The sequence below is a fragment of the Theileria parva genome, chromosome 2, assembly GCF_000165365.1.
Source record: "Theileria parva strain Muguga chromosome 2, complete sequence, whole genome shotgun sequence".
In the NCBI taxonomy this organism is placed as follows: Eukaryota; Apicomplexa; class Aconoidasida; order Piroplasmida; family Theileriidae; genus Theileria; species Theileria parva.
The window spans coordinates 1,551,821-1,575,392 of NC_007345.1; the positions used below are offsets into that span (position 1 = coordinate 1,551,821).

At 33.3% G+C, this 23,572-nt stretch overlaps 13 protein-coding genes across 13 annotated transcripts; 5 read left to right on the forward strand and 8 right to left on the reverse strand.

The window, feature by feature from the left end:
* Window positions 1-263: 263 nt before the first annotated feature.
* Window positions 264-4,773, forward strand: ATP9B (phospholipid-translocating P-type ATPase family protein). The gene is made up of 4 exons (XM_760246.2): window positions 264-725; window positions 758-830; window positions 953-3,348; window positions 3,559-4,773. The coding sequence occupies exons 1-4, from the start codon at window positions 551-553 to the stop codon at window positions 4,755-4,757; spliced, it is 3,843 nt and encodes a 1,280-aa protein (XP_765339.1). The 5' UTR covers window positions 264-550; the 3' UTR covers window positions 4,758-4,773.
* Window positions 4,774-4,919: 146 nt separating this feature from the next.
* On the reverse strand, window positions 4,920-5,530 carry TpMuguga_02g00773 (uncharacterized protein; the record flags this gene model as incomplete). Its single annotated transcript, XM_760247.2, has 1 exon — window positions 4,920-5,530. The coding sequence occupies exon 1, from the start codon at window positions 5,436-5,438 to the stop codon at window positions 4,920-4,922; it is 519 nt and encodes a 172-aa protein (XP_765340.1). The 5' UTR covers window positions 5,439-5,530.
* Window positions 5,531-5,688: 158 nt separating this feature from the next.
* On the reverse strand, window positions 5,689-7,447 carry TpMuguga_02g00774 (uncharacterized protein; the record flags this gene model as incomplete). The annotated part of the gene is made up of 2 exons (XM_061305470.1): window positions 5,689-5,813; window positions 5,878-7,447. The coding sequence occupies 2 exons, from the start codon at window positions 7,445-7,447 to the stop codon at window positions 5,689-5,691; spliced, it is 1,695 nt and encodes a 564-aa protein (XP_061161434.1).
* A 66-nt stretch (window positions 7,448-7,513) lies between these two features.
* On the reverse strand, window positions 7,514-8,035 carry TpMuguga_02g02205 (uncharacterized protein; the record flags this gene model as incomplete). The annotated part of the gene is made up of 1 exon (XM_061305538.1): window positions 7,514-8,035. The coding sequence occupies one exon, from the start codon at window positions 8,033-8,035 to the stop codon at window positions 7,514-7,516; it is 522 nt and encodes a 173-aa protein (XP_061162177.1).
* Window positions 8,036-8,142: 107 nt separating this feature from the next.
* Window positions 8,143-8,963, reverse strand: TpMuguga_02g02630 (Ribosomal protein L7/L12 domain protein; the record flags this gene model as incomplete). Its single annotated transcript, XM_760249.2, has 4 exons — window positions 8,785-8,963; window positions 8,614-8,752; window positions 8,303-8,572; window positions 8,143-8,216 (listed from the first exon to the last, which is right to left on the reverse strand). Exons 1-4 carry the CDS (start codon window positions 8,929-8,931, stop codon window positions 8,143-8,145), a joined length of 630 nt encoding a protein of 209 aa, XP_765342.2. The 5' UTR covers window positions 8,932-8,963.
* Window positions 8,964-8,983: 20 nt separating this feature from the next.
* Window positions 8,984-11,173, reverse strand: TpMuguga_02g02540 (uncharacterized protein). Its single transcript, XM_061305584.1, has 7 exons — window positions 11,094-11,173; window positions 10,821-10,947; window positions 10,227-10,719; window positions 9,433-10,117; window positions 9,256-9,325; window positions 9,102-9,217; window positions 8,984-9,071 (listed from the first exon to the last, which is right to left on the reverse strand). The coding sequence occupies exons 1-7, from the start codon at window positions 11,151-11,153 to the stop codon at window positions 9,003-9,005; spliced, it is 1,620 nt and encodes a 539-aa protein (XP_061162178.1). The 5' UTR covers window positions 11,154-11,173; the 3' UTR covers window positions 8,984-9,002.
* A 44-nt stretch (window positions 11,174-11,217) lies between these two features.
* TpMuguga_02g02340 (uncharacterized protein) lies at window positions 11,218-16,304 on the reverse strand (the record flags this gene model as incomplete). The annotated part of the gene is made up of 1 exon (XM_061305560.1): window positions 11,218-16,304. One exon carries the CDS (start codon window positions 16,302-16,304, stop codon window positions 11,250-11,252), a length of 5,055 nt encoding a protein of 1,684 aa, XP_061162179.1. The 3' UTR covers window positions 11,218-11,249.
* A 100-nt stretch (window positions 16,305-16,404) lies between these two features.
* Window positions 16,405-17,512, reverse strand: Zdhhc3 (DHHC palmitoyltransferase family protein; the record flags this gene model as incomplete). The annotated part of the gene is made up of 9 exons (XM_061305471.1): window positions 16,405-16,522; window positions 16,563-16,738; window positions 16,768-16,890; window positions 16,923-16,984; window positions 17,042-17,164; window positions 17,198-17,322; window positions 17,353-17,411; window positions 17,445-17,463; window positions 17,493-17,512. 9 exons carry the CDS (start codon window positions 17,510-17,512, stop codon window positions 16,405-16,407), a joined length of 825 nt encoding a protein of 274 aa, XP_061161435.1.
* A 33-nt stretch (window positions 17,513-17,545) lies between these two features.
* TpMuguga_02g02275 (uncharacterized protein) lies at window positions 17,546-18,166 on the forward strand (the record flags this gene model as incomplete). Its single annotated transcript, XM_061305549.1, has 4 exons — window positions 17,546-17,666; window positions 17,709-17,800; window positions 17,828-17,939; window positions 17,999-18,166. The coding sequence occupies exons 1-4, from the start codon at window positions 17,646-17,648 to the stop codon at window positions 18,164-18,166; spliced, it is 393 nt and encodes a 130-aa protein (XP_061162180.1). The 5' UTR covers window positions 17,546-17,645.
* A 187-nt stretch (window positions 18,167-18,353) lies between these two features.
* On the forward strand, window positions 18,354-19,307 carry TpMuguga_02g00778 (uncharacterized protein; the record flags this gene model as incomplete). The annotated part of the gene is made up of 1 exon (XM_760252.1): window positions 18,354-19,307. One exon carries the CDS (start codon window positions 18,354-18,356, stop codon window positions 19,305-19,307), a length of 954 nt encoding a protein of 317 aa, XP_765345.1.
* A 7-nt stretch (window positions 19,308-19,314) lies between these two features.
* Window positions 19,315-20,019, reverse strand: TpMuguga_02g00779 (uncharacterized protein). Its single transcript, XM_760253.2, has 4 exons — window positions 19,620-20,019; window positions 19,541-19,588; window positions 19,433-19,509; window positions 19,315-19,401 (listed from the first exon to the last, which is right to left on the reverse strand). Exons 1-4 carry the CDS (start codon window positions 19,821-19,823, stop codon window positions 19,341-19,343), a joined length of 390 nt encoding a protein of 129 aa, XP_765346.1. The 5' UTR covers window positions 19,824-20,019; the 3' UTR covers window positions 19,315-19,340.
* A 23-nt stretch (window positions 20,020-20,042) lies between these two features.
* Window positions 20,043-21,118, forward strand: RpS2 (ribosomal protein S5). Its single transcript, XM_760254.2, has 2 exons — window positions 20,043-20,182; window positions 20,348-21,118. The coding sequence occupies exons 1-2, from the start codon at window positions 20,176-20,178 to the stop codon at window positions 21,100-21,102; spliced, it is 762 nt and encodes a 253-aa protein (XP_765347.1). The 5' UTR covers window positions 20,043-20,175; the 3' UTR covers window positions 21,103-21,118.
* A 781-nt stretch (window positions 21,119-21,899) lies between these two features.
* Window positions 21,900-23,377, forward strand: SFH3 (CRAL/TRIO domain protein). The gene is made up of 6 exons (XM_760255.2): window positions 21,900-22,027; window positions 22,127-22,260; window positions 22,316-22,415; window positions 22,500-22,680; window positions 22,795-23,136; window positions 23,232-23,377. Exons 1-6 carry the CDS (start codon window positions 21,974-21,976, stop codon window positions 23,357-23,359), a joined length of 939 nt encoding a protein of 312 aa, XP_765348.1. The 5' UTR covers window positions 21,900-21,973; the 3' UTR covers window positions 23,360-23,377.
* The last annotated feature ends 195 nt before the right edge of the window (window positions 23,378-23,572 follow it).

Consider the following 23,572-nt stretch of genomic DNA (forward strand, 5'->3'; position numbering starts at 1 on the left):
TATTAATTGATTTATATTTTTTTTAGTACTATAGTGATTTATCCCATAAGATTCCATTATCTGATTAATTCGTTTAGTTTCAGTAATTTTACGCAAATAACTTATATAATGTTAAATAAACTAATTTTATAGATAATTGTGCAAAAATTGTGCAAATGTGTAAAAAATTAATAAATTTAACAAAATATATACCTGTGGTGTGATATTCGTGATTCTTATATTTTATCCGAATTCTGTTAAATTATTTTTTCTTACATTTTTCAAATCATTCATAGTATTTTTAATTAAAATTTAATAATCCGTGTAAATTAGTTTAATTCTCTGTAAATTATCATAAGTTTTCAAGTTTGACATTGAGTCAACTTTTCCCCGTTTAAATCTTTTTAATAAATTTAAATAATTTTAATAGTTTTACTAAGTTTTCATTTTTAACACCTTAGGCTGTTGATAACTGTAATATGATTGATCTGGTGGCTAATATCTCTAGTATCAGTATTGATATGACAAGTATTAGCATAATTAAAATAAGTATGATGAATAGTAAGATGATATGAAAGGATTAGAGGAGAAAATAAACGATAATGAGTGGTTTTTGTATAATTTGGAGCGTCCGGCTACGCTGAGGGATCGCATAACTTTTTACTTTCATACGCGTTTTAACAGACGGCCTTACAAATCTATTCGCTGTATATCAAATAAAGGCGGTACACTACCCAAACTTTTCCGTATCTTTAAATTATAATATAATAATTTTTAGTGTACAATGGACTGGTTAATTCGAAGTACAACTTCTTCACATTTGTTCCACTGGTTCTATATTCACAGTTCAGGTACTGATATACAGATCTTACTATACGCTTCTGACTACATAGTTTTCTGCTATTTAAATGAACTTAGTATTGATAATAGTTAAGCATATTATACCCCTATCGGGTAGCATATAATGTTGTAGGGTGTTTATAAACTTGTTTTATTTGTCGATGTGTTTAACGCAGTTGGTACCGATTTTACGTGTGGAGTCTCCGATAGTTCACTTGTTCCCACTGAGTCTTGTGGTTGCCGTTTGCATGTTGAAGGAGGGCATTGAGGACTATAAGAGGCATGTGCGTGACAGGGAACATAACACTCAGAAGTTTTCAGTGTACCAGAAGGATGACTATGTTGACGTGAGTGCCGAGAGGTTGAAGTTGGGACAGCTGATAACTTTAAAACAGGGTCAGAGGGTCCCAGCAGACCTGCTATTGCTCAAGACGAGTGATCCCAACGGTGCCTCATTTGTCAGAACTGACCAGCTTGATGGGGAGACTGACTGGAAACTAAAGCGAGCAGTAGCGACAACTCAAGCCATGAGCACGGTGAAGGAGATTTTAAGCCTCTACTCAGTAGCAACGGTTGAAGAACCCAAAGATGATTTCTACAACTTCACCGGTAAAATCTGTTTCTACCACACTACAAACTCAGTTGACCAAAGTAATCAACTTGATGATGAAAATTCCGTGAATTCGGAAACAAATTCTAAACCAGACCCCGGTACAAAGAATACCGTTGATAGTACCCCTGAACTAAATAATTCAGATAACACCAATGTGGATACTAAATTGGATACTGTGGTGGATACTAAGGTGGATACTAAATTGGATACCAAGCTGGATACTGTGGTGGATACCAAGGTGGATAAATCGAGGAGTAAATCATTTAGAAAGAAAACGTCAATAGATGTGGAGAGTAAGTTGGAGAGTAAGAGAATAGTGGAATCATTAAATGTGGATAACATAGTGTGGATGAACTCGATAGTAGCCAGTGGGACAATTCACGGGTTAACGATATACATAGGGAAAGATGCCAGGGCATGTCTAAACTCAAAGCGTGCTAAGATGAAGTACGGGTTGTTTGAGAAGGAGTTGAACCGTTTGTTCATTGTCCTGATCTTGATCATGTTAGTAATGTGTGTGATGATGCTTTGTCCCAATGGTTTCATGTCCATGTGGTACGTTACTTTTCTTAAGTACTTGTTGTTGTTTTCCACAGTTGTACCCCTATCACTTAGAATTAGCCTGGAAATCGCAAAGTACGTGTACAACAGAGCTATTGTGTTGGATAACAAGATACCGCAAACAATGCCCAGAACTACAATGATCCCTGAGGAACTGGGCCGTATCAACTATCTACTCACTGACAAAACCGGAACACTCACGCAAAATGTGATCTCACTAGAGAAACTGTACATCACAAGGGGTTACTACACTAATGAAGATGTTAACATTATTAAAGATAAAATCACAAATATACCCAATACATATGCAAGTAGCGGTAACTCTGTGAGTTCTTCCAGTGGTAACACAGTAAATAGTGTGTTGTGTGAAGGTTCGGAACTTGTAATTATAAATAATAATAAGTTGAATGATAATTTGGAGAATCGGTTATACTTGTCATTGTTATCACTGGCAGTGTGTCATAATGTAAGGCCGATTTCAGAATCAGAAACTGCCTCTGATCCAGTTGATCAACCAAATAATAGTGAAAATTTGGTTAATTTACAAATAAATCCATCAGATCAACTTCATAATATGGATAGTAACACGGGATCAGATAACACACCGAAGCTCGATAGTATCGCTGATAGCCTAGTTGATAGTATAATGGACAGTGTGATGGAGGAAGTGTTGGAGAGTGATATGGATTTTCAGGGAAGTTCACCAGATGAGATAGCGTTGGTAAAGTTTGCAAATCTGTGTAACGTGAAGCTGGTGGAGAGAGATGACTATAAAATGATTTTAATGGTGAATGGGATTCCTTTGAACCTGAGGATTCTGTTCATGATCCCATTCAGCAGTGAGACTAAGCGAATGGGGATCATAGTGGAGGACGAGTGTGGGCGAAAACATTTCTTTCTCAAGGGTGCAGAGGTGGTTGTGATTCCAATGCTACTTCCCCGTGGTAGTGTCTGGCTCTCAGAGGAATGTGACAACCTAGCACGCATGGGACTGAGAACTCTTGTATTTGCATACAGAGCTATCTCAGACTCAGAGTACGATAACTTTGTCCAAAAGTATAACGAGGCTAATTTGAGTCTGTATGACAGAGTGAAGAAGATCAGGAAGGTCACAGGAACTCTAGAACACGGAATGCTTCTTGTGGGTCTAACCGGCGTACGTGATAAACTCCAACGTAACGTTGGGAGTACTCTAGAGAGCCTCAAGAACGCTGGCATTAAAATCTGGATGCTCACCGGTGACAAAATCGATACCGCCAAGTGCGTCGCAATCTCATGCGGAATGATCCAAAAAAATAATTCAATTTTTCAAATCTCAGTAGACAAACTCAAACAACTCACACCTGAATCTGGAGGTAACCAACAACCACATTTAACTATAGTTAATTTTAGTTAATTTAGTGTTAACTATAGTTAATTTTAGTTAATTTTAGTTAATTTTAGTTAATTTTAGTTAATTTTAGTTTAATTCAGTGTTAACTATACTTTTTTTTAGTCAATTTTAGTTAATTTAGTGTTAAATATAGTTAATTTGCTACTTAACTATGACATAATAAATATGTTAGGAGCGCCGTTGGTGGTTGGGAGTGGACCTCCGATTCCGGAGATGATTGAGTTCATAAGCAATTTTAACACTGACGAGAATGATGATTTCGATGCAATCGGGCTGTATAACGTATACCTTAACTCGGTGGTCCAGGTGATAACATACGAGCTCAATACGTTCATCATGGGCCCAGTTAACAAGACGCTGTTGATACTAGACTCCTTCGTGATCAACATCGCAGTCAACAACTGTTTCCTGGGAGACAATGCAGAGTATAACACAACTTTCAAGACTCTGAGGAGACTGTTTGTGAAGTCGCTGTTGCTGGCTAACAACGTCCTGTTCTGCCGTTGTACACCGCAGATGAAGGCAGACATTGTAAAGTTGCTCAAGAGTGAGAACAAGATCGTGTGTAGTATAGGAGATGGAGATAACGATGTTCCGATGATTTCAGAAGCAAATGTAGGAATTGGAATAGTGGGTAAAGAAGGGCTCCAAGCCTCACTTTCGTCCGACTACTCACTGGTAGAATTCTCTCATATTAAGCGATTGCTACTTTGGCACGGACGAAACAGTTACAAGCGTAGCAGCACAATGTCAAATTTCCTAATTCACCGTGGCGTTATCATTAGTGTCATGCAGGCGATTTTCAGCACAATTTACTACTTCATGCCAATCGCTTTCTTCCAGGGCTGGCTACTAGTGGGATTCACGAGCTACTACAACATGATCCCAATATTCTGCCTGGTGCTTGACGAGGAGATCTGTGAGGAGGATGTGATGTTGTTCCCAGAACTCTATGTGGAGCTGAAGAAGGGACGAGAACTTAACATTAAAACATTTCTGATTTGGATTTGGATAAGCATATTCCAAGGCGCAATTCTCATGATAGGAGCCATAATTCTCTTTGAAAACTCACTTGTATCGCTCATCTCAATTGGCTGTACATCACTGTTTCTGCTGGAAATACTCAATTTGGTGTCTGAACTGCATCACTGGCACAGGTTAACCATCATCGGACTCGTCTGCACTTGCATCGTGTACTTTTACTCACTGCTGGTTTTCAGGAATAACTTTGATATGGAGTTTATCGCCAGAAAGTCTTTCTTCTGGAAAGTGCTCGCAATCTCAATGCTCGGCTGGCTCCCAATCTACGTCATCAAGTACCTCACCAAAATACTCAAACCGCCACAATACATTAAACTCATTGTTACCTAATCTCATAAACATTTTATCCTCACTATGATACCGTGTATATACTCCTAGTACTAGGATATACTACTCCTATATACATACACTGTGAACTCATACTGCTATAAATATACTATACGCCATACATGTACATAAGTGTATAGTTAATTGTCAGTGGTTTAAAATGTGTTATTCGAGTGGTATTTTTGTATTGTTGATGTTAATGTGTTTTACTCCGTTTGAAATTGCGCTTTTTACTCTTTTTTCTAGCAGAAAATAACGTTCAATTATGAAAGTTTCAAGATCCTCAAGGTATAGGGTGAAGTTGAAGCCGTATCTTTTAAATATCTCACGCCTTGCGCCGCGCATTATGTCATAATTTAATAATCTCCTAGCCTCTTTCAAGTAATTGTGGTAAATTATGAGTAAGACCAGAGAAATTACGAAATATTCAAGATCCTCTTTTAAAATGTTCTCCAAAGGGTCAATCATGAGTAAATGCTTAATAGTCTTTGAAGTGTTACTCATTTCGTCGTATTTCTTCTTCATATTCTTCAGTTTTATCGTGTAATGATCTGAAAATATTAATTTTGAGTATGCGAATGTAACCATCTTGTCAGCCAAGTCTCTCTTGGAAGATTCCAGGAGTTCTGACAAGCAAGCCTCCTCAGGGGTTTCCAAACATAATAAATCTATCTGATTCTCCATAAAAAATTGAATTAATTGTTTAAATTGATAGTTAAATGCTGTATTGTGATTTGGAAAAGATCTAAGAATTGTTGATTAGGGTTATAATTAATAGATCTAAATCGTGAGAGGCTTAATATGGTCATGCTCATTATTAAAAGCATTAAGTCTCTCCACAGCTGCTTTATGTTTAGGTGGTTTATCGGTATCTTTACATGCATTTTCGTTCAATGATAAGTTTAAAACAGATTATCTAATGTGTAAGTTGAAATTAGTTAAATTTATCGATTAGAAACTGTTCAATTGAGACTACATTCTCATGAACTTTGTACTGGGAAACTCCAGCGTAATTACTCACCACCTTCAAAGTTAAAATATATATTACAGGCAACCCACCTACAACACTATTATACCATAACCATGTAAATAACTATATACATAAACTAGTGTAATAACATACTGTAGGATTTATTTTTAAGTTTATATGGTTTGTTTGGGAGAGTGTATCCGATTTCAGTTACTGTATCCATGTGTCCCATTAAGTTATTTATCCTATTCAGTTCAAATTCATACAAATTTGTCTTCACACCTGAATTGACAGTATTTTGACTCATTTCGCTGTTATCCTTGTTCAATAGTGTGGACAGATTAATACTGTTATAAATATTGTATTGGTTGGTATTGAGAATTTTTTTTAAGGATTTGAACGTTTGCCGTTTCTGGTCATGATTAGTAAAAGTAAAGTGAGTAAATTCTAATAATTTTTCAAGTGAGAATCCGGAATAATTGGGATAATTTCTAAACAAACTCGTTATTACATAATAAATTTCATTATTACTCATTAATCCTCTTTTCAACTTGTGAATCAATTCATCCACTCCATCGTCACTATCCTCGGCAATAGCGTTCTCAGAGGAAGTATTTGGAAGCTTGAATCCTAATAAATTAAGTGTGGTATTATGTGACTTGAACAGATGTTTAAGACTTGAGAGTTTAAATTGGAGATAATAATTACTTGTGTATCTGTACAAAATTGATGACATAAACGAGTTCATATCCTTCTCTCTGTACTTCTCCAGTACGTATTTTAAAATTCTATTATCCGACTCATTTATAACATCGTCTTTAACATTTTGTATATTAACTCTTTCTACAGCTGATTTAGAAGATGTATTGTCTACAGTTGATTTGGTGGCTGTATTATGTGCTGGGGGTTGAATATGAAAAATTGGCCACAGTAGACGACATACAATGAGAACCAGTGCACAGGAGAGTATTTCATCACTTAAATTAAACTCAGCTTCTAAAACACAGCCAACTAACTTATCCAACACTATTAAACAAATACTTGGTAATCTTAAATATTTCATTATTTTTCTACACAATATATCCACTTTACTGTCGTTTAATCCACTGGAGTCTTCTAACAAGTAATCTAATCTGTTAGATTGCGAGTTTGGGTTCTTCTTAAAATTAATATACGGTAGCCTGTTATATATAATAAGCTTATATAACTCATTAATACTTATGGGATATCGATACTTATTTAAACTTTTACATATTATTTCAACTACCAAACGTTCATCCAGAGATTTTACATTCACTGGTTCATCAAGAGGTTTTCCAGAATTATGTGGTGAATTGACATTGACATCCTGACAGGAATTGAGATTAGTGATAAACCTTGTTAGAAAAGATTTCCAGAGATTTTTAGCGTAAACTTCAACTCTATACGTTACGTTGTATTTAATTACTAATATTTTAGTTATATTCTTTAATAATTCTTGTAACTCACAAATTCTCACTTTTATCTTAGTGTCTAAAGTATCAGCAGTGTCTGTGGTTAAACCAATTTGTGAACTGATTGGTATGGTATCAACTTGCAGAGGTGCAGGTTGTGAGATTTTCTGTGATTTTGAATAGAAACCTGAGAAAACGTCAACTTGAGTTTCAGTAATGTTCTGAATCACACCACAGATTGGACAAGTCACAGCATCTCCAATCTCCTCATCACAATTCTCACATATCATCTTTCCGAATAGTTATCGTATAATATAATTTTTACCCAATCCTTCACGGAATTACAGAAAATTAGGTTATATGAAGTTAAGAATGGAGTTAAAATTAAGTTCATAAAGAGTGAATTTATTATTTTCATAAAAAACTGAGATGAATAAAGTGTTCTTGAAATCAAGAGAATTCTGTAACTCGTTCAAATATCCAAATTTTCTACAAATTTCGCCAATATCATCCTTGGAATCAGTATCTAAAGTAGTTAGTTGGAGTGTATTTATGACATCGTCGGTAATAACCTTGTTACTGCAGTGTATTGGAAATATTAACAAGTTTTTACGTACATTTTTATCATTTTTGTATACACATAATAGACTGTTCAATTTTACAGTGTTATCTGCATCACTTAGTGTCTTCACTTCATCTAAAGGATCTTTTACAGGTGAGTTGGTAAGTTCTTCGATTGTGAAATGGGAGGAAGAGGAGTTAAACTGGAGTGAAATTGGAGTAATTTTAGAAAACAGGTGTTTATAATAGGAATTAAAATATTTGTTCAATTTTTCAACCAGTTCTAAAGAAATAACATAATTATCCTCCAGAATCATAATAAATTAATAAATTATAAATTATAAAAGTTATAAAATTTACACAACATGAATAAATTTGTAGAATTTGTAATATTCCGATAGAAAATAAAATTGTGGATTAAAAATTATTCGACTTCTACATGACCACCAGAATCCTTTATTAACTTGGTCAACTTCTCCAATTCCTCCTCACTCACATCTAAAATACACATATAATTAATGTGCATAATTAGGTATATATAACTAAATATGTATGGTATCTAAGGTATAGTAGTGAGAACATACTTTTTTTAATAACTTTTGGGTAAGATTCTATCAGTTCTTTGGATTCTCTTAGGGAAATATTTAATATTGTTCTTATTGTTTTTATTACATCGATCTTCTTCTCCTTGTCAAATCCAACTAATTTTATTGTCCTTTTCACCGGCACCTTTTCCTTCACAGGTTCTTCCTTAGTACTAACATTAGTATTCTTTGGAGTACTATCAGTGGAATCGGTAGTATTGGTGGGAGTTGGAGGAGGTGTAAAATTCATGTTACCAGCAAATCCATTATCTAAAAATTTTTTGTCTAAAATTGTAATATTCTAAAGATACACTGAAAAAAAGAGTTTGGGTGTGGAAACGGGAGTCTATTATTAACATTATTGGTGGAAAGTTTATCTTGGCAGAGGTTACACAAATCTGCCACCTCAATTAGGGTTAAGTTAAGTATCTCATCCACTAATTTTATCACCTAGAAATAATAAAATCAATGTATTTAAATACTTTTAAGGAAGGTTTTCTAGTTTCTTCATCCACTTTAGTTTCAGAGTTAGAATCTTGTAATTTCTTAAACACGTCAAATGTAGTAAAATTCCTTCCATTCAACTGTTTTATACGCTTAAATATTAATAATCTATTAATCAACATCATACAACAAATATATTATACAAAATTATAACAAGATAATAACATATAATAATGTGTGATATAGGGTAGGGAAATTATAAATTGAGTAGTTTCGGATCGAAATTAACTTGTTTGAAGAGTTGGAATATGAACTCGTTTGAGACCTGAAGCGGATAAAAATGTGTAAAACTAACATTCAAATACAACTTCAAATTCCCATTCAACAGTATTAAATCACTCTCGTCCTTGTTGCCATTTCCCGTGCTTTCATTTTCATTTATTAAATTATTAAATATTAATCCGCTTTTCCCTAGAAATAATTGTGTTAATTCGGTGTGTACAAATTACCTTTTTCCATTCTTATGTTATTATTATTATTTATTATATAAATGTACCCCTCCTCAATCAACCAAAACAACTACAAACAAGGTGAAATTTACTGTAATATTGTGACTAACCAACTAAATAAACGGTGAATAAAGGATAAATAAGCCATGAATAAACCATAAATAAACTATGTCGTACGTTGTAGTAGATGAATTGGTTTGTGATTTTGATTTTAATGTCGAGTAGGATGAGAATGAGTTGTAGTATTGCCATGAGATACTTGAGGTTAAAAGTGTTACTAGTGCTGTTACTTGACACACTGTTGACGCTAGTCACTTGTTTGTACCTTTTATTATACTGACTCACCACGTTAATGTTATATATCGACGACACATAACTTGAAATTAATATTATCTTACACAACAAATTCAAATCATTTTTCCCAGTTGAATTTTCCGAATGTGTACTAATTCCTGCGAATTTCTGTTCTAACTTCGATTTATCCAATAGATTAGAAGGTATTTGAGCCTCCTCGGGATTAACTTTATTTAAACTATTCTTCAAGTCTTTTGGCGTATCCTTTGATATGTTCTTTGGTGTGTCCTTTGATATGTTCTTTGGAGTTGGATTGTCAGAATTGTTAGTGCTGGAACAGGTTGTAGAACAAGTGGTAGAAGTGATGTTACTACCAGTGGATGTGTTGTATGTATAACCCGATGTAATATGATTGACAAATCTGGTCTTGTAATTGATAATAACATTGTGGATGAATTTATCAATTGAGTTGTAGAGGTCCTGGCTACTATTCAACTTTATTCCAAGCGTCTTGCTATTCCTCACATTCGACGTATTCGGTATCGCATTATAAATATTATACAATATACTACACAATAATATAATTTATATATCTGAGAAATATAGTAAAAAATAATTAATATAACTAGGGAAATAGAGTAAAAAATAATATATATAACTAGGAGAGTAAAAAATACTTGGTATAGAGTAGAAGTGAGTGTATGTCATTGTTGTAGTAGTTGTATAGTATGCTGACAATGTACTTGATAAAACTTAGACTTATTCTTTTATTATAGTATTGATGAATATAATTAGTCAGGAATGATTTATTTGGCGACTTGTAATATAATTTTATTATTGGGATGTTATACTGGTAATTTATCGGTATCTCATACTTCCCTACCAGCATAACAATTAACTTGTTGGACGTGTTTACAGAGGTGTTTATCCCATCGTAGACGTATTCGTGAAGCTTTAAAATGTTAATTAGGAGTTTATTCTGGATAATATCGTTGAAATTATCAAAGATGTAGACAACGTTAAAGTTAACGTTGTCCAGTAGTAATTTAGTAAACTTGACCAGGTCACTGGATAACAAAGTCTTAATTATGTCCTTATCCTCCACCGACTTCACCAGCCTACTCTTAAACTCATTCCACTCATACGTTAATAAAATGTCATTATTATCAACTAAAACATTTTTCCAACTAATTTAACCAATTTAAATAATTTGTATAGAATTTAAATAATTTTTATAGAATTTAAATAATTTAATGGATTAAATTTTGTACATTGGTAGACGGATAAATCGAAGTAGGAGTAGATGAACTTTTTCTTATTTGTGATGTAATTGACTAGAATCTCGTTAATGTCTACGTTGATCAACTTCACAATCTGAATCAACGGCACACTGTTCTCCTAAAATTTTTATTAACGCAAATAAAATGAGTAGATAATCAAAAATATAATTAAAATAAGGTAAATATGAGTAGAATATAGTAAATATAAGTGGAAGGCTTTGGAATAAGGTGGAATATGTAATACGCAACTATAGCATAACATACAGCTCCTAGTAACTGGTCAAGCTTATCAAAAAAGTCATCATCATCGTGACAATACAACATTATGAAATGAAATTAGTAAAATAGTAAAAAAATTAAATAAATTATGAATAGAAAGAGTACCCAATAGAGAGAAATAATATTATCAGGGTTAAGGAATCAATTATTAATTGATGTGTAGAGTACTTTTAATTTTTCACTGATGATTTTCAATAGTTTGATCTTATCTTGTTCCTGGTTCTCTGAGTTTTCAGAGTACATTGCGTCAAAATGAGGTAGAAACATGTCTAGATTAGATAATTTAATCTTCTCAGTCCAGTTAAAGAACACATTATACAAATTCAAGCCTAAGCTTTCTGGTCTCACAATTTCACTAAAATGTGTACCCAAATCACGGTCCTCTCGGATATTATCCAATCTCCTATTCTCATCACTCAAACTAATTCCACTCACATTACTAATCCCATTACTAATCGCATTATTATTCACATTATTCACATTACTAATGCCATTGTAAATGTTATTGTACAAATTGTTGGTGGTAAAGTTATTCCCTGTGTTTAGTATGGTTTTAACAACTTCACCGGATGCTCCGGCGCAGATGGTACTAACGTTGATAAGAGTGACTACAGCCACTTTAAGGATCTTAATGTCTTTCCAGAATCTGAAGAGCAAGTTGATGAAGTTGTTAACAATTTTAAGGAAAATAAGTTTATCAGACGATTTCCCGAGGATGAAGTTGTACAAATCCTCCACCACCAGGCCGACACTTTCCACATCGTTACATAACATTACAAAGTTCATAATTAACAGCAGTTCGTTGTAGAGTACTACACTTTCTCGAGTGTAGTTGACTATGTGCCTGACTCTGTCACAGAGTACATTCTTCAGTAGTATGTCCAAGTCACTGGTCTTTGGTCGTTCCGTATTACTCACCAACTTGAGATAATCAAACGAATTACTATTGGCCAGTGAGTATAAGAAGATGAGATAGAAGTAATAATTTAGTTGGTCAATGCCGTTGATCACTTTTAAGATTTGGTTATGATTCTTGAACCTGACGAGGTATTTAAAAAAGTGAATGTAATATTTGCTGTTCTTCACCTGGTTATTTGTGGTTAAATAGTAAATTACCTCATTTACCATACGGTTGATCTCCTTGAAACAGGACTCGCCAAACCGCTCAAATTCGTTATAAAATATATAAAACAGCTTCAAATTCTCATATTTTATCAAGTTTCGCACCTCTCTCACTATTATTAGTGTGTTCTTCAGTAGTTTATCAGTGTTATCTGGCCCAGAGGGTTCTGAAGTTCCTGAGTCATTCACAGGCCCCGTGTTATTGGATCCGGAATTACCCGTAGTCGCCTTGTTAGTTCTTAGATTTGATAATTTGTTAACGTAGTTAACAATTTGGTTAACAACGTTGTTTAAGTACTCATCGTTAACTTTGGTTGAGAGATTGTAGAGGAAGATGATCATGTCCGTATTTAACTCTTGTGAGTAATAATTATCAATCGCGTCCTTCTCCAACTTATTCACTTGCAAAACTGAACAGCTTTCAAATACTCTGCCATCTGATCCGGTAGTTTCTGTAGTGTCAGACACCTTGAGTATGTTATACAACTTGAAAAGGTATTTGAGGTATATTTTATCTTTATATTTATTAATTGAGAGTCTCAAGAGTAGCAGTCTCCATTCGTTAATATTTAACACTAGAGAACACTTTAACATTTTAACCAGTTTGTACAGGCAAAATAAGGTAAAAGTATCCTCTGAAGTTTCTGTACCCTTGGTAGTTAACACGAAATATAACAACAACATTCTTCTCAATATTTTCTCCACATCACTCCATTGTGAACTTGACAAATTCTGTAAATTATTGCGTAAGGTAATCATATTTGTGGTGTGTAAATTGCCCATGTGTATATTAGGTAAATTGGTTAGATTGTGTGGAAAGGTGTCGGAAGATTTGGTGGTAACAATGAAGTTGCCCAGTTGTGTAATTGATACAGTTGAATTAACCTTGTCAAAATAATTAATCACAAATATATACATCTTTTGTACTAATAATTGGGCAATTTGGATCATAAGTTTCCTCAATTCCTCAGACAGTAACGAGTTAATATCTGAATTCACTGTCACTTCAAAGCTTGTAATACAATAATTTATCAACTTATTCAATATCAAATTGACATGTTGCGTTCCAACTTGGTGTGACGACAGGATTGACAATATGCTGTAGAGAGTTTCAAGTTTAGGAACTGTAATGCCATTTTGGTCATTAATGAACTTGACGAGAATATTATTGCAAAGTTCTTCAATGTTGGTGAAACTTATGTTTTCCGACGAAAGTTCTGATAAGTTATTGTCAACCTTGTCAAATGAAATTATTATTTTATTATTGATGATGGTGTATTTATACCCAAAGTAACAGTTGTATACCAAATATTTAAGTAGTTTGTACACTGAAATGTCACAGTCTCCGTCACTAACCACGATTAGATTTAACAGGTACATCATTAAATCCTTGTTAAGTCCTTTTAACTCTGTTTTACACAGTTCCACATCAAATAAATGTTTATTCACAAACAAAGAATTCTGCGTGTTACTCAAGTCTCCAAACTGGCTCATCGATAGTAGTAATCTCTTGTTATAATTATAATCATACGACAGTTTGTATAACAGTTGTAACGAGTTGAAAGACTGAGAATAGTTTATGGACAGCACTTTGAGTGATTTGAACACGTTGAGAAGATCACGAGACTGCATTCCCGACACCAACAGAGAGTTGAAACAGTTTTTCACGTAAAATGATAATAACTTTTCATCCCTTGAAATGACCTCTAAAACTAATTTAAACAGGTTTAATGAAATTTCCACAGGACAGTTTTTCACAACTTCATCAAACTTATCTGAAGAATCCCATGAATTTAGAAGTTTCCTACTCTTAGAAGAGGAGTTGTATACTATCAGCTGGTTAGTATTATAATTATACAAGGTGTTACACCTTAGTGACTGAACTAGGGTGTCATAATTCCTGTTATTGATCAGGAGCATTATGAAATCGCTCGCCAATTCATTACAATTATTATTAATTATTGTGAGGAATGTGAGTAGGTTTGAGAGATTTGCCTTGTTTAAGATGAATCTGTACATCCTCGTAAGTACTTCAGGGTCAATTTTATCAAATTTACAACTTGAATTGTTTTTGGATTTACCAGTGCAAAACCTGGTGTAAAAATGGTTTAACAGTGCCAAATACATCTCGACGTTACTAGAGTCCAACTTCATGTTCACAAGTATTTCATGTAACATTTTCTTGAATGCGAAGGTAACTTCGTGATGTGTTAATTTCTGCCCATCTTGGCCCACTGAAGTGTTACAGATTCTTGAAATTAATGACTCAAGCGTCAGGAATCGAACGTAAAAAAATCTTAAAATGGGATTTATAAAATCAACATTAGTGGAATTTTCATAATACTTGTGGATTATGTGGAGTAATAGCAGTTCAGGTGAATTGAGTTCAAAGGTGGAAATGGTAAACTTGAACTCAGGTGGAAAATTCCCAAGCCTTCTCAAAAAATTCTTGTTCAAAATTAACATATTAACAAGAAAGTCGATGATATTTGTTAAAGTTGAAATATATATTTTTTCAGTAGTAGATAATACCAACGTTGATATGATATAAGACAATTCTCTATCATTTTTCAACAGCAGTAGTACGCTGTTGTATAAATCCGTATTAACTCTTTTATCTCCTAAAGTGCTCAAATGTTGAGAGGCGTTAAACTTTAGTCCCATTTGTATTGAGTTAAGTTCTGTATTAATCAACTCATTTAGCAGTGAAATTGGATAAGTTTGTAGCATAAAATAGTTAATAATGTACAGATTTAAACTGGAATCTTGTGAGAGTGTGGTTTTAAAAAGGTCATTTCTCAGTAGATAAAGAGGTATGTAAGCTCCAGATTCTCTAGTTCTAAGTAACCCATAGAACAATTTTTGGTCTATGGTACTTTTAATGGCATCTGAAAGTTCCTTTTTAGTGTAACTGCTGATGTTTAGTTTGGGGAAAACCTTCAGCAAAATAACATTAACAATGTTGGTATTCACAGATTTAAAGTATTTAGCTACTGCACCAAAAGCTTCTGAAACAGTACTACGATTGATATTATTAGAGCGACGGGTACTATAATAATCATAATTTTGGCGATTATTGTGTTCATCACTTTCAGTTTTATCAAACAGCGGAAGTGAGATATTATAGTCTGATCTAGAAAATGAGCCAAATAAACAATAAAATGTCAAAAGAGTATCCTGGAACAGTAATAATGTATCTCTGGCAGTGGAATTTTGAGAATTTGAACTTTGATCACTTTTAAATGTATCTCTGTATGATTCAAAGTGTTCTCTGGTGTAAACATTTGCGACATAATGTAAGTTAATGAGATTCAATAAGACTGGTAAACGAACTTGTGAACCCTGTAACGAATTGTACATACTAAAAAGTTTACTCCTGAAATCCTCAAAATTGGTAATAATGTTATTTATAACCTTGCAATTGTGTTCCAAGGTATAATTGAACAAAAAGTTGAGACAGTCAAAAAATGATAAAATCTCATTCCTGACCACAAGTTTAAGCTCACTTATCAGTTTCGGATCATCAAAGATGAGTAAACTCTTATCCTTTTCATAGCTCAAGGGTAAGTTACGGTCAAATTCAACGTAATTACTCCTGTTAAACAGGGTTAATTTGTACACCTTTAGTATATTTTCCAGCTTCTCAACTTGACCAACGGCGCCTCCAAGCTTATCACTAATCAATAATTCGTTGAGTAATTTATTCTTGATTAGAATTGCAATTTCCGGGTTTGAGTCATCCAAGTTGGAATTAGTCAATTGAGCAGAATTTGTGGAAAAAAACTGTAAAAACCGTGAAAATGCGTTATTAATAATAAAATCGTCGTTCAGAATCTGATTTAAAATTTTTTCATTAAATCTATTCTCAAGCAAGATGGTATGGAGGTGTTTAAAACTGTTTTTACACAGAAATAACACCAATTCGCCTGGCTCCGACTTCATATTCATACTATTTACCAAGTTCATAGTGTTAGCCTGGTTCATAGTATTAACAGGATTCATGGTATTGTTCGGATTTTGGTTCGAATTAGCAGAGTTTAGTGTAGCGGTTGAAACGGATGTATAAGACGTCATCGATAATAGTTTAAATACAGTGTAAATTGGATGAAACCAGACATTATAGTGTCAGGATTAACCTCCTGATTGCGTTGTCATAGGCCTTCCGATTATGGTGTCATATGGCTTCTGATTTTGTAGTGATTTCCAAGTGTTTGTTCCTAATCATGTCAATTATGGTCTCAAACTTCAAATCTTCGTTATAATTAAACATTTTATTCTTTACAGGAAATAATCTAAAAAAATATTAATTTGACCGAAAGTTGGGGAACCTACAGTTGAGTGAATGAGTTACCGAAAATTACTCTTAAATTTTCCTTCATTGTTAATTTTTTGAATTTTATTTTTTTTAATTCGTCAATTTTAGAATTTCCCCTCACTATTGCCCAAATCTGGTTAATCAGAATTATACACACAAATAATAGAAATAGCACCGAGATCAGGAAATTAACCTAAAAAATATTAATCCAATTATTGTTACAAAGATGAAATATAGAGAATTCCGCTCAAAAATGTAAGAATCCAAGTGATAATCTTTATCTACGAGGTCCACAATGTTAACCAGAATTATCAGTAGATTAAAAATACACATCAGCTCCAAATACTAAAATTAAGCTTTAAAATTATTAAAGTTACCACTAGAAACTGGATAAAATACTTTTGGTTACATAGTCCAACACAATTCGTTATCCAAACACCTGACAACAGATTACGGAGTTAACACCAATGACTAATTATGACTAATTGAGTGGTACAGTGGTGATCCATTTTAAGAATGCATTTTTTACATGTTTTGCAGTGGTGGGAGCCAATTGGTCTTGAGGAGTTACACTTTTCACAGAATTCAAAGTATTCCTCAAATTCTCCAATTTCTTCCACTGATTAAATTATTGAAAATGATATTTTATTACCTGTGATTAGTGGAATGAAGCCTGGATTTGAGGTGATACAGACGTGATAAGTCCACGTTATCACAGCCACCAAAGGGAAATATAACACAAGAAATATTATGTACCATTGCTCTTTAAAGTTTATTCTGAAACCATGTTAAATTCTATGAAAATACATTTTAGAAAAGAGTATTAAAAATGAACCAAAAAGAGAATAATATATCAATATATAAACCTAAAAAATAAATTAGAGTGAAAAATTCTTTACAAAAATAGCGAAACCAATTCTAAAAAATTATTATATCTGTTGACTAACTTAGATTTGCTCCATTTCATCTAATTCTCATCCTAGAATTTACATTTTAAACTCGGCCAACTTGACCCAATATGTGTAAACTTATTAGCCATTATTTACATTATTTATCTACACAATTTGTTTTATTTATGTATAATATTACTAGAGTAAAAAATGAGCTCCTCGGAAATTAATGTAAGCCTAAAATAATTTAATTTAATCTTAAATTTTCTTTAGTTTGAAGAAGCTTTTAGTATACTTTCTAAAAATGACGAATATTTAACTCTTGAGGATGCACATGAACTTATATCACTTTTTGTTCCCGTTACGTGAGTTATTCATAAGTAATTCTGTAGTTTAGAGGAAATTGAAGGTACACATTTTACTAGGGAAGATGTTAAAAACTTAATTAACAAGTTTAAGAACGAACAGTCCAACAAAAACGAACAACTCTCAGCTCTCCTAAAGGTAATCTCACTCATTTGTACAACTTAATTGTATTGTTAATTGTATTAATTGTGTGATAGAATATGAATGAGACGATTGATCGTAATGCGTTGTATCAAATATTTAAGACTGGGAACAGGATAAGTTTTAAGGAATTTGAAGAGTTTTTAACGCATTTGAACCTGAACCAAACGAAAATCAACACACAAGAACTCTACCATAATCTACTACAACAATATTTACTATAGTATTATCTACTAAATAGGTTGATTTTGCAGGTGTAAGGATAATGCTTAGATGGGAATATGGTATATAGGATTTGGTGTATAGAGTATTACTTATGAATTATTCAATGGGAAGGCCAGTACTGATGACTTTGATTACACTGTGGATCATAACAGGAATATTAAGATTTATACCGCCAAGGGTAATGTAATGTTTAACAAGGTCGTCAAGGGTGATACAGATATTTGGGAAACCAATGATCCTACAAAGTATGCCTCCAAGGTTTTTACTGATACAAAAGGAGAAAACGTGAGCATATATCAGATGGACGGTGATATTATACACTATGGGAAGTCAGGAGCTGGATGGGTGAAGACTTCTCACAAAGTTACTCTTGATATCAGTAAGACCTCCAGTACCATAGAGTTTGATTTTCACCATGATGGTGAGAGGAGGACTTTCACGCCAAAACCTGGTTACTTTTTCAGTAGAGTCATCATCAGTGATATTCTTCAATGTGAATTTTGGGAACCCAAGGATCCCAGCGTGAGTATTAATAAGGTTGTAATCTTCGGTGTAGAGTCGACTATCAGAAATGTTAGCATATTTCTCAGTAATAATACGGTTGAACATTTCCACAAGGAATACGACGAGTGGGTCGCAGAAACTGCCATGATTCTTAATATAGATATCAATCATGATAATGACCTCTTTGACTACAGATCCACCAGAGGATTTGGTCACTTCAATCCCAAGGCCAATTTGACTGTCGAAAAAATAGTGAAGAAAACGCTTGAAATATGGAAAGCTGATCCAGAAGATCATGGTCTCAAAGTAGTTTTGATGGGTGCTGGCAAGGAAGAGAAACATATATCAATTCTGTTGGAGAGTGGCGAATTCGTACTTCTTCAAAAGACTGGAAAGGGTCAACCCTGGGGAAACATTACCAAGAATAAACATAACTTCTCAGGGGTAAAAATGTTTGCCTTGGAGGAGGGTAAATCCAACTATCATGAGCTTACGAGGGAAGATTACGATCCGATTGTGTTTGAATGTAGATATGGTTACGAGTTTAGGAATGATGTCAGGTGTGTGAGAATCATCAACACTTTCCTGAGCTCTCTCTTTAAATCTCAACTAATAACTACCAAATACTATCAATAGAGTATAATAATCTGATAAAACATTGTAAAATTGTTATGTCTTGAGAAGTTGCGGAGTAAAGTTAAAAACCTTCGGAATTCTTATAAACACTTCCCTAACCAAATGAAAATATAAATATGTGTTACCAGGTGGATAATTTCTTATTTGCTGATAGTAGTGACACTGTGAACTCTGGGTAAAATATTAAATGATTTGGTACCCTCTGAAACATAAATTACATGTGTAAAACTTACATTGTCTAGCTTAATTCTCCATTGTATATTTGTATTATTAACATTAACCTGAAAAATAATAATAATAATAATTTTATACGATGATAAATTGTGAAGCTAAGAGATCAACTTTGAAGTCTTCGGCGTTGGTGAATGAAGGAACATCAGACAACGTAAGGCGATATAAAATGGAAGTATTCTCCTCGTCCTTGATCAAGTTACTAGACAAATATTCGTCCTCTATATCAAACACTTTTCGACACTCAATTAATATTATTATCACATTTAAAATTATTAATTTCATCTCACATTAACATATTTTAACATTTTAAAGTTTTCAGAATTTTTAAAAATTTTTAAAATTTCAACCGTTAACTTGCCATAAAATAACTAAGATAGTTAAGGTGTTAACGGGGGAATGTGTGGAAATTAGGTGATGAAATGGAGAAATGTAATTTGATATAGTGATTTCTACACCCCATATGATCCTAGATTCCATTTATTCATATTTCTCATTTTTACCCTTTTTCCATCTTTCTCCAATATTAATTATTATTTATTAATAATTTATCCAACTCTTTATTGTTATCTTAAGGTTGTTAGTGGTTAAGTTTTTGAGTTCTCCAGTATTAAGAATTTTTTAAAGATTCTAGACAATGGCAGGTATTTTTTACCTTCAAAATCAATAATAATATCAATAATTATTTATTTATATTATTATTATTTTATTTCCCAATTATTTTATCAAATTCCCACATAATCTAACAAAATTATAATAAATATAATGAATAAAATATTTTGATAAAATAAAAAATAATTTGTTTGTAGAGAGGGGTGGATTTGGAAGTGGATTTGGTCGTGGCAGGGGTCGTCGTTCGAATCGTAATAAGCCACCGGAGGACGATTTTAAGTCCTGGGTTCCAGTGACTAAGTTGGGCCGTTTAGTCCACGCAGGTTTAATCACTTCAATGGAGCAGATTTACCTCCACAGTATCCCAGTGAAGGAGTTTCAAATTGTAGACTACTTCTTCCAGCCGGAAAGAAGTGAGCATAAGCTCGTAGACGACGTGGTGAAAATTGTACCAGTACAGAAGCAAACTAATGCTGGACAGAGGACTCGTTTTAAAGCGTTTGTAGCTGTTGGAGACTGTAACGGTCACGTAGGTCTGGGAAGTAAATGCGCTAAAGAAGTTGCTACAGCTATTAGAGGCGCTATCATCTCTGCTAAACTATCACTAGTCCCCGTCAGGATGGGATATTGGGGAAATATGATTGGAGATCCGCATACGGTGCCGATGAAAGTGTCTGGAAAGTGTGGTTCAGTAAGGGTTAGACTGGTCCCAGCACCAAGAGGTACACAAATCGTAGGCGCACCTACAACTAAGAAATTGCTACAGTTTGCCGGGATCAAGGACTGTTTTAGCACTAGCAAAGGCTCAACAAAGACCAGAGGTAATTTTCTCAAAGCTGTTTTCGCAGCCTTAAAGAGCACCTACGGATATCTCACACCTGATCTCTGGGCCAAAGTTAAACTACAACCTTCCATTTACGAAGAGTTCTCCTCCTTCCTCTTAACCAAATAATATATTATATTATTAATATTAATATTTATATATATAATATCTATGGTATTGATACAATTGAGGTGGAGGAAAAAAATGTGGAAAAAATAAAACTTTCTAAAATTTGGTAAAATTAATTTAAAAAATATTTAAAATATGTAAATAATTGGAAGATCTTGGAATAATAAAGTTTTGATGGAAATTTGGTGATTGTGTCAGGTCCCGGGTTGAGTGCTGAGTGTAGGTGGGTGTGGTATAGCATTAAGATTTAAACTTACCTGGCTGGTGCTCGGGGTGGCTCAAGAATCACCCTGTCATGATTCGGAGCAGGTCACTGCACTCAGACGACTGTAATGAATCATGGGCTTTCCTTGTAAAGTGCCAACAGCACAATTTTTTTATAAGGCGTTTAGGCGCCAACCTTCAATTCCTCAATTTTTCTATATATCCATCTATTCAATTATATACTTAATACTATATACTATACTATATATATTATTTACTAGACTAAATATTATATACTATATTTAGTTAGTGTTAGTAGTATCCTGTGGAATCTTGAGTTGTCTAGTGGAATGGAATAAAATTTTTTATAAAATATATTTTATATAAAGTAATAATTTTATAAATTCATATTGCGTAAATATTTATGGAATTTAGTGTATTAATGTGTTGAGATGTTGAGAAAGTAAAATATACAACTCTGTGATAAGTAATGGAAGAAAATAGAATAAAATTAATATAATAATAAATAATTAGTTAATTGTGTGAGATTGAGGGTATAATTGGAAGTATTATGGTGTATTTGATGTGTATCCCGATTATTGGTTAAATAATATTTTTTGTAATAATACAATAAATTATTCAATTTATAATATTTTAATATTATAATATGGTCAGTTTCAGCTTCAGAAACTCCAAAAACAAAAACGCAGCTACACAACTGGTATCCTCTCAACCACATTAGCCTATTACTCCTTATTCCACCAATTACTACTGATAATTCAGTAGTTAAATAGTATAGTAAGTGTTAACAGTGTTGTAGACACCGAATGAGCTGATTGGATTTGTATATGCGTTGGAAAGTGATCAGAAGATCATGCTGAAGGAGATAAAACAGAGATTTCTGGAAGAAACTGCCGAAAACACCGAACTTTTCGATGATCTCTTCTTCGTCAAGTACTAATTACTTTATTCCACTCGTTTATAATATTATTATTATTTTGTGCAACAGATTTTTGAGGGCTAGACAATTTGATTTAAATAAAACAGTTTTAATGTTAAATAAATACTTCACCTGGAGAAAACAAATTAACCTAACACATGTTCTCAAGGTATAAAATATTCTACTGTAATTTACGTAGTTAACTGTACATAACACTGTGTATAATAAATTTGTGTGAATAATTTGTGGATAGATGAACTTGACTAATATAAGGGACACGTTGAAGATGTATTATCCGCATGCGTTTTATGGAATTGATAAGCTTGGGAGACCAATTAACATTGAACGCATGGGACAATCTGACATCACCAAACTCATCAACGCAATCAATCATGAACATCTAACCTTTTATTACATACAACGTTTTGAATACTGTAACATCATTACCTAGTTACCTATTCCCACGGTCACACAGTTACTCCTAACTATACTATACTGTACTTAATTATATAAGTTAACTATACTAAGGTATGAATATGATGAAATAGTGATACATGTGGTATTACCATCGTGTTCGTTATTTAGTGGTAAGAATGTGGAGCAGATATTGACGTTGGTGGATTTGAAGGGTTTTCAGATGCATCAGATCAATTCAAAGTTCCGCTGTTTCTTATCAGCAATGTCAAGTTTAACCCAAAACTATTACCCGGAAACACTGGGAAAATTAATATTTGTTAACGCTTCACCCGTTTTTACAGCCATTTGGGCCATAATTTCAACCCTGGTGGATAAAAAGACACTGTCTAAAATTAGCGTAGTCTCAGCTAAAACTGATTTAAAATCCAAAATACTCGAAATCGTAGATGAAGATCAATTACCACAGTTCCTAGGTAATATTTACATAGTTTACTATTTACATAGTGAGAATTACACTTAATTATTGTGTTATACGTAGTTATTGTATTAGTAAGTGGATTTGTTGTAGGTGGTACACGTAGTGATGAGAATTGGTGTACGACGCCGTTTGGTCCATGGAATGATGAGTCGATATTACATAAATTAAAGCAAAGAACTTATATACAAGAAGATTTATACAATTTAGAATATCTCTAATTTTATCACACACAATACATACAACTTAATTTTAAGTGATTAATTTTTATAATTAGTATCGTAGGTCAATGTATTATTGTAACTCAAGGAACTCAGCCATCTCAAGCAACACCAAGTCAACCCAATAGTCAGCCAGCAAAAAATGCATCGCAACAACAATCAAGTGCATCTGCAACTAATGTAACGAGTTCTGTTATAGGTCAAGCCAGCGGA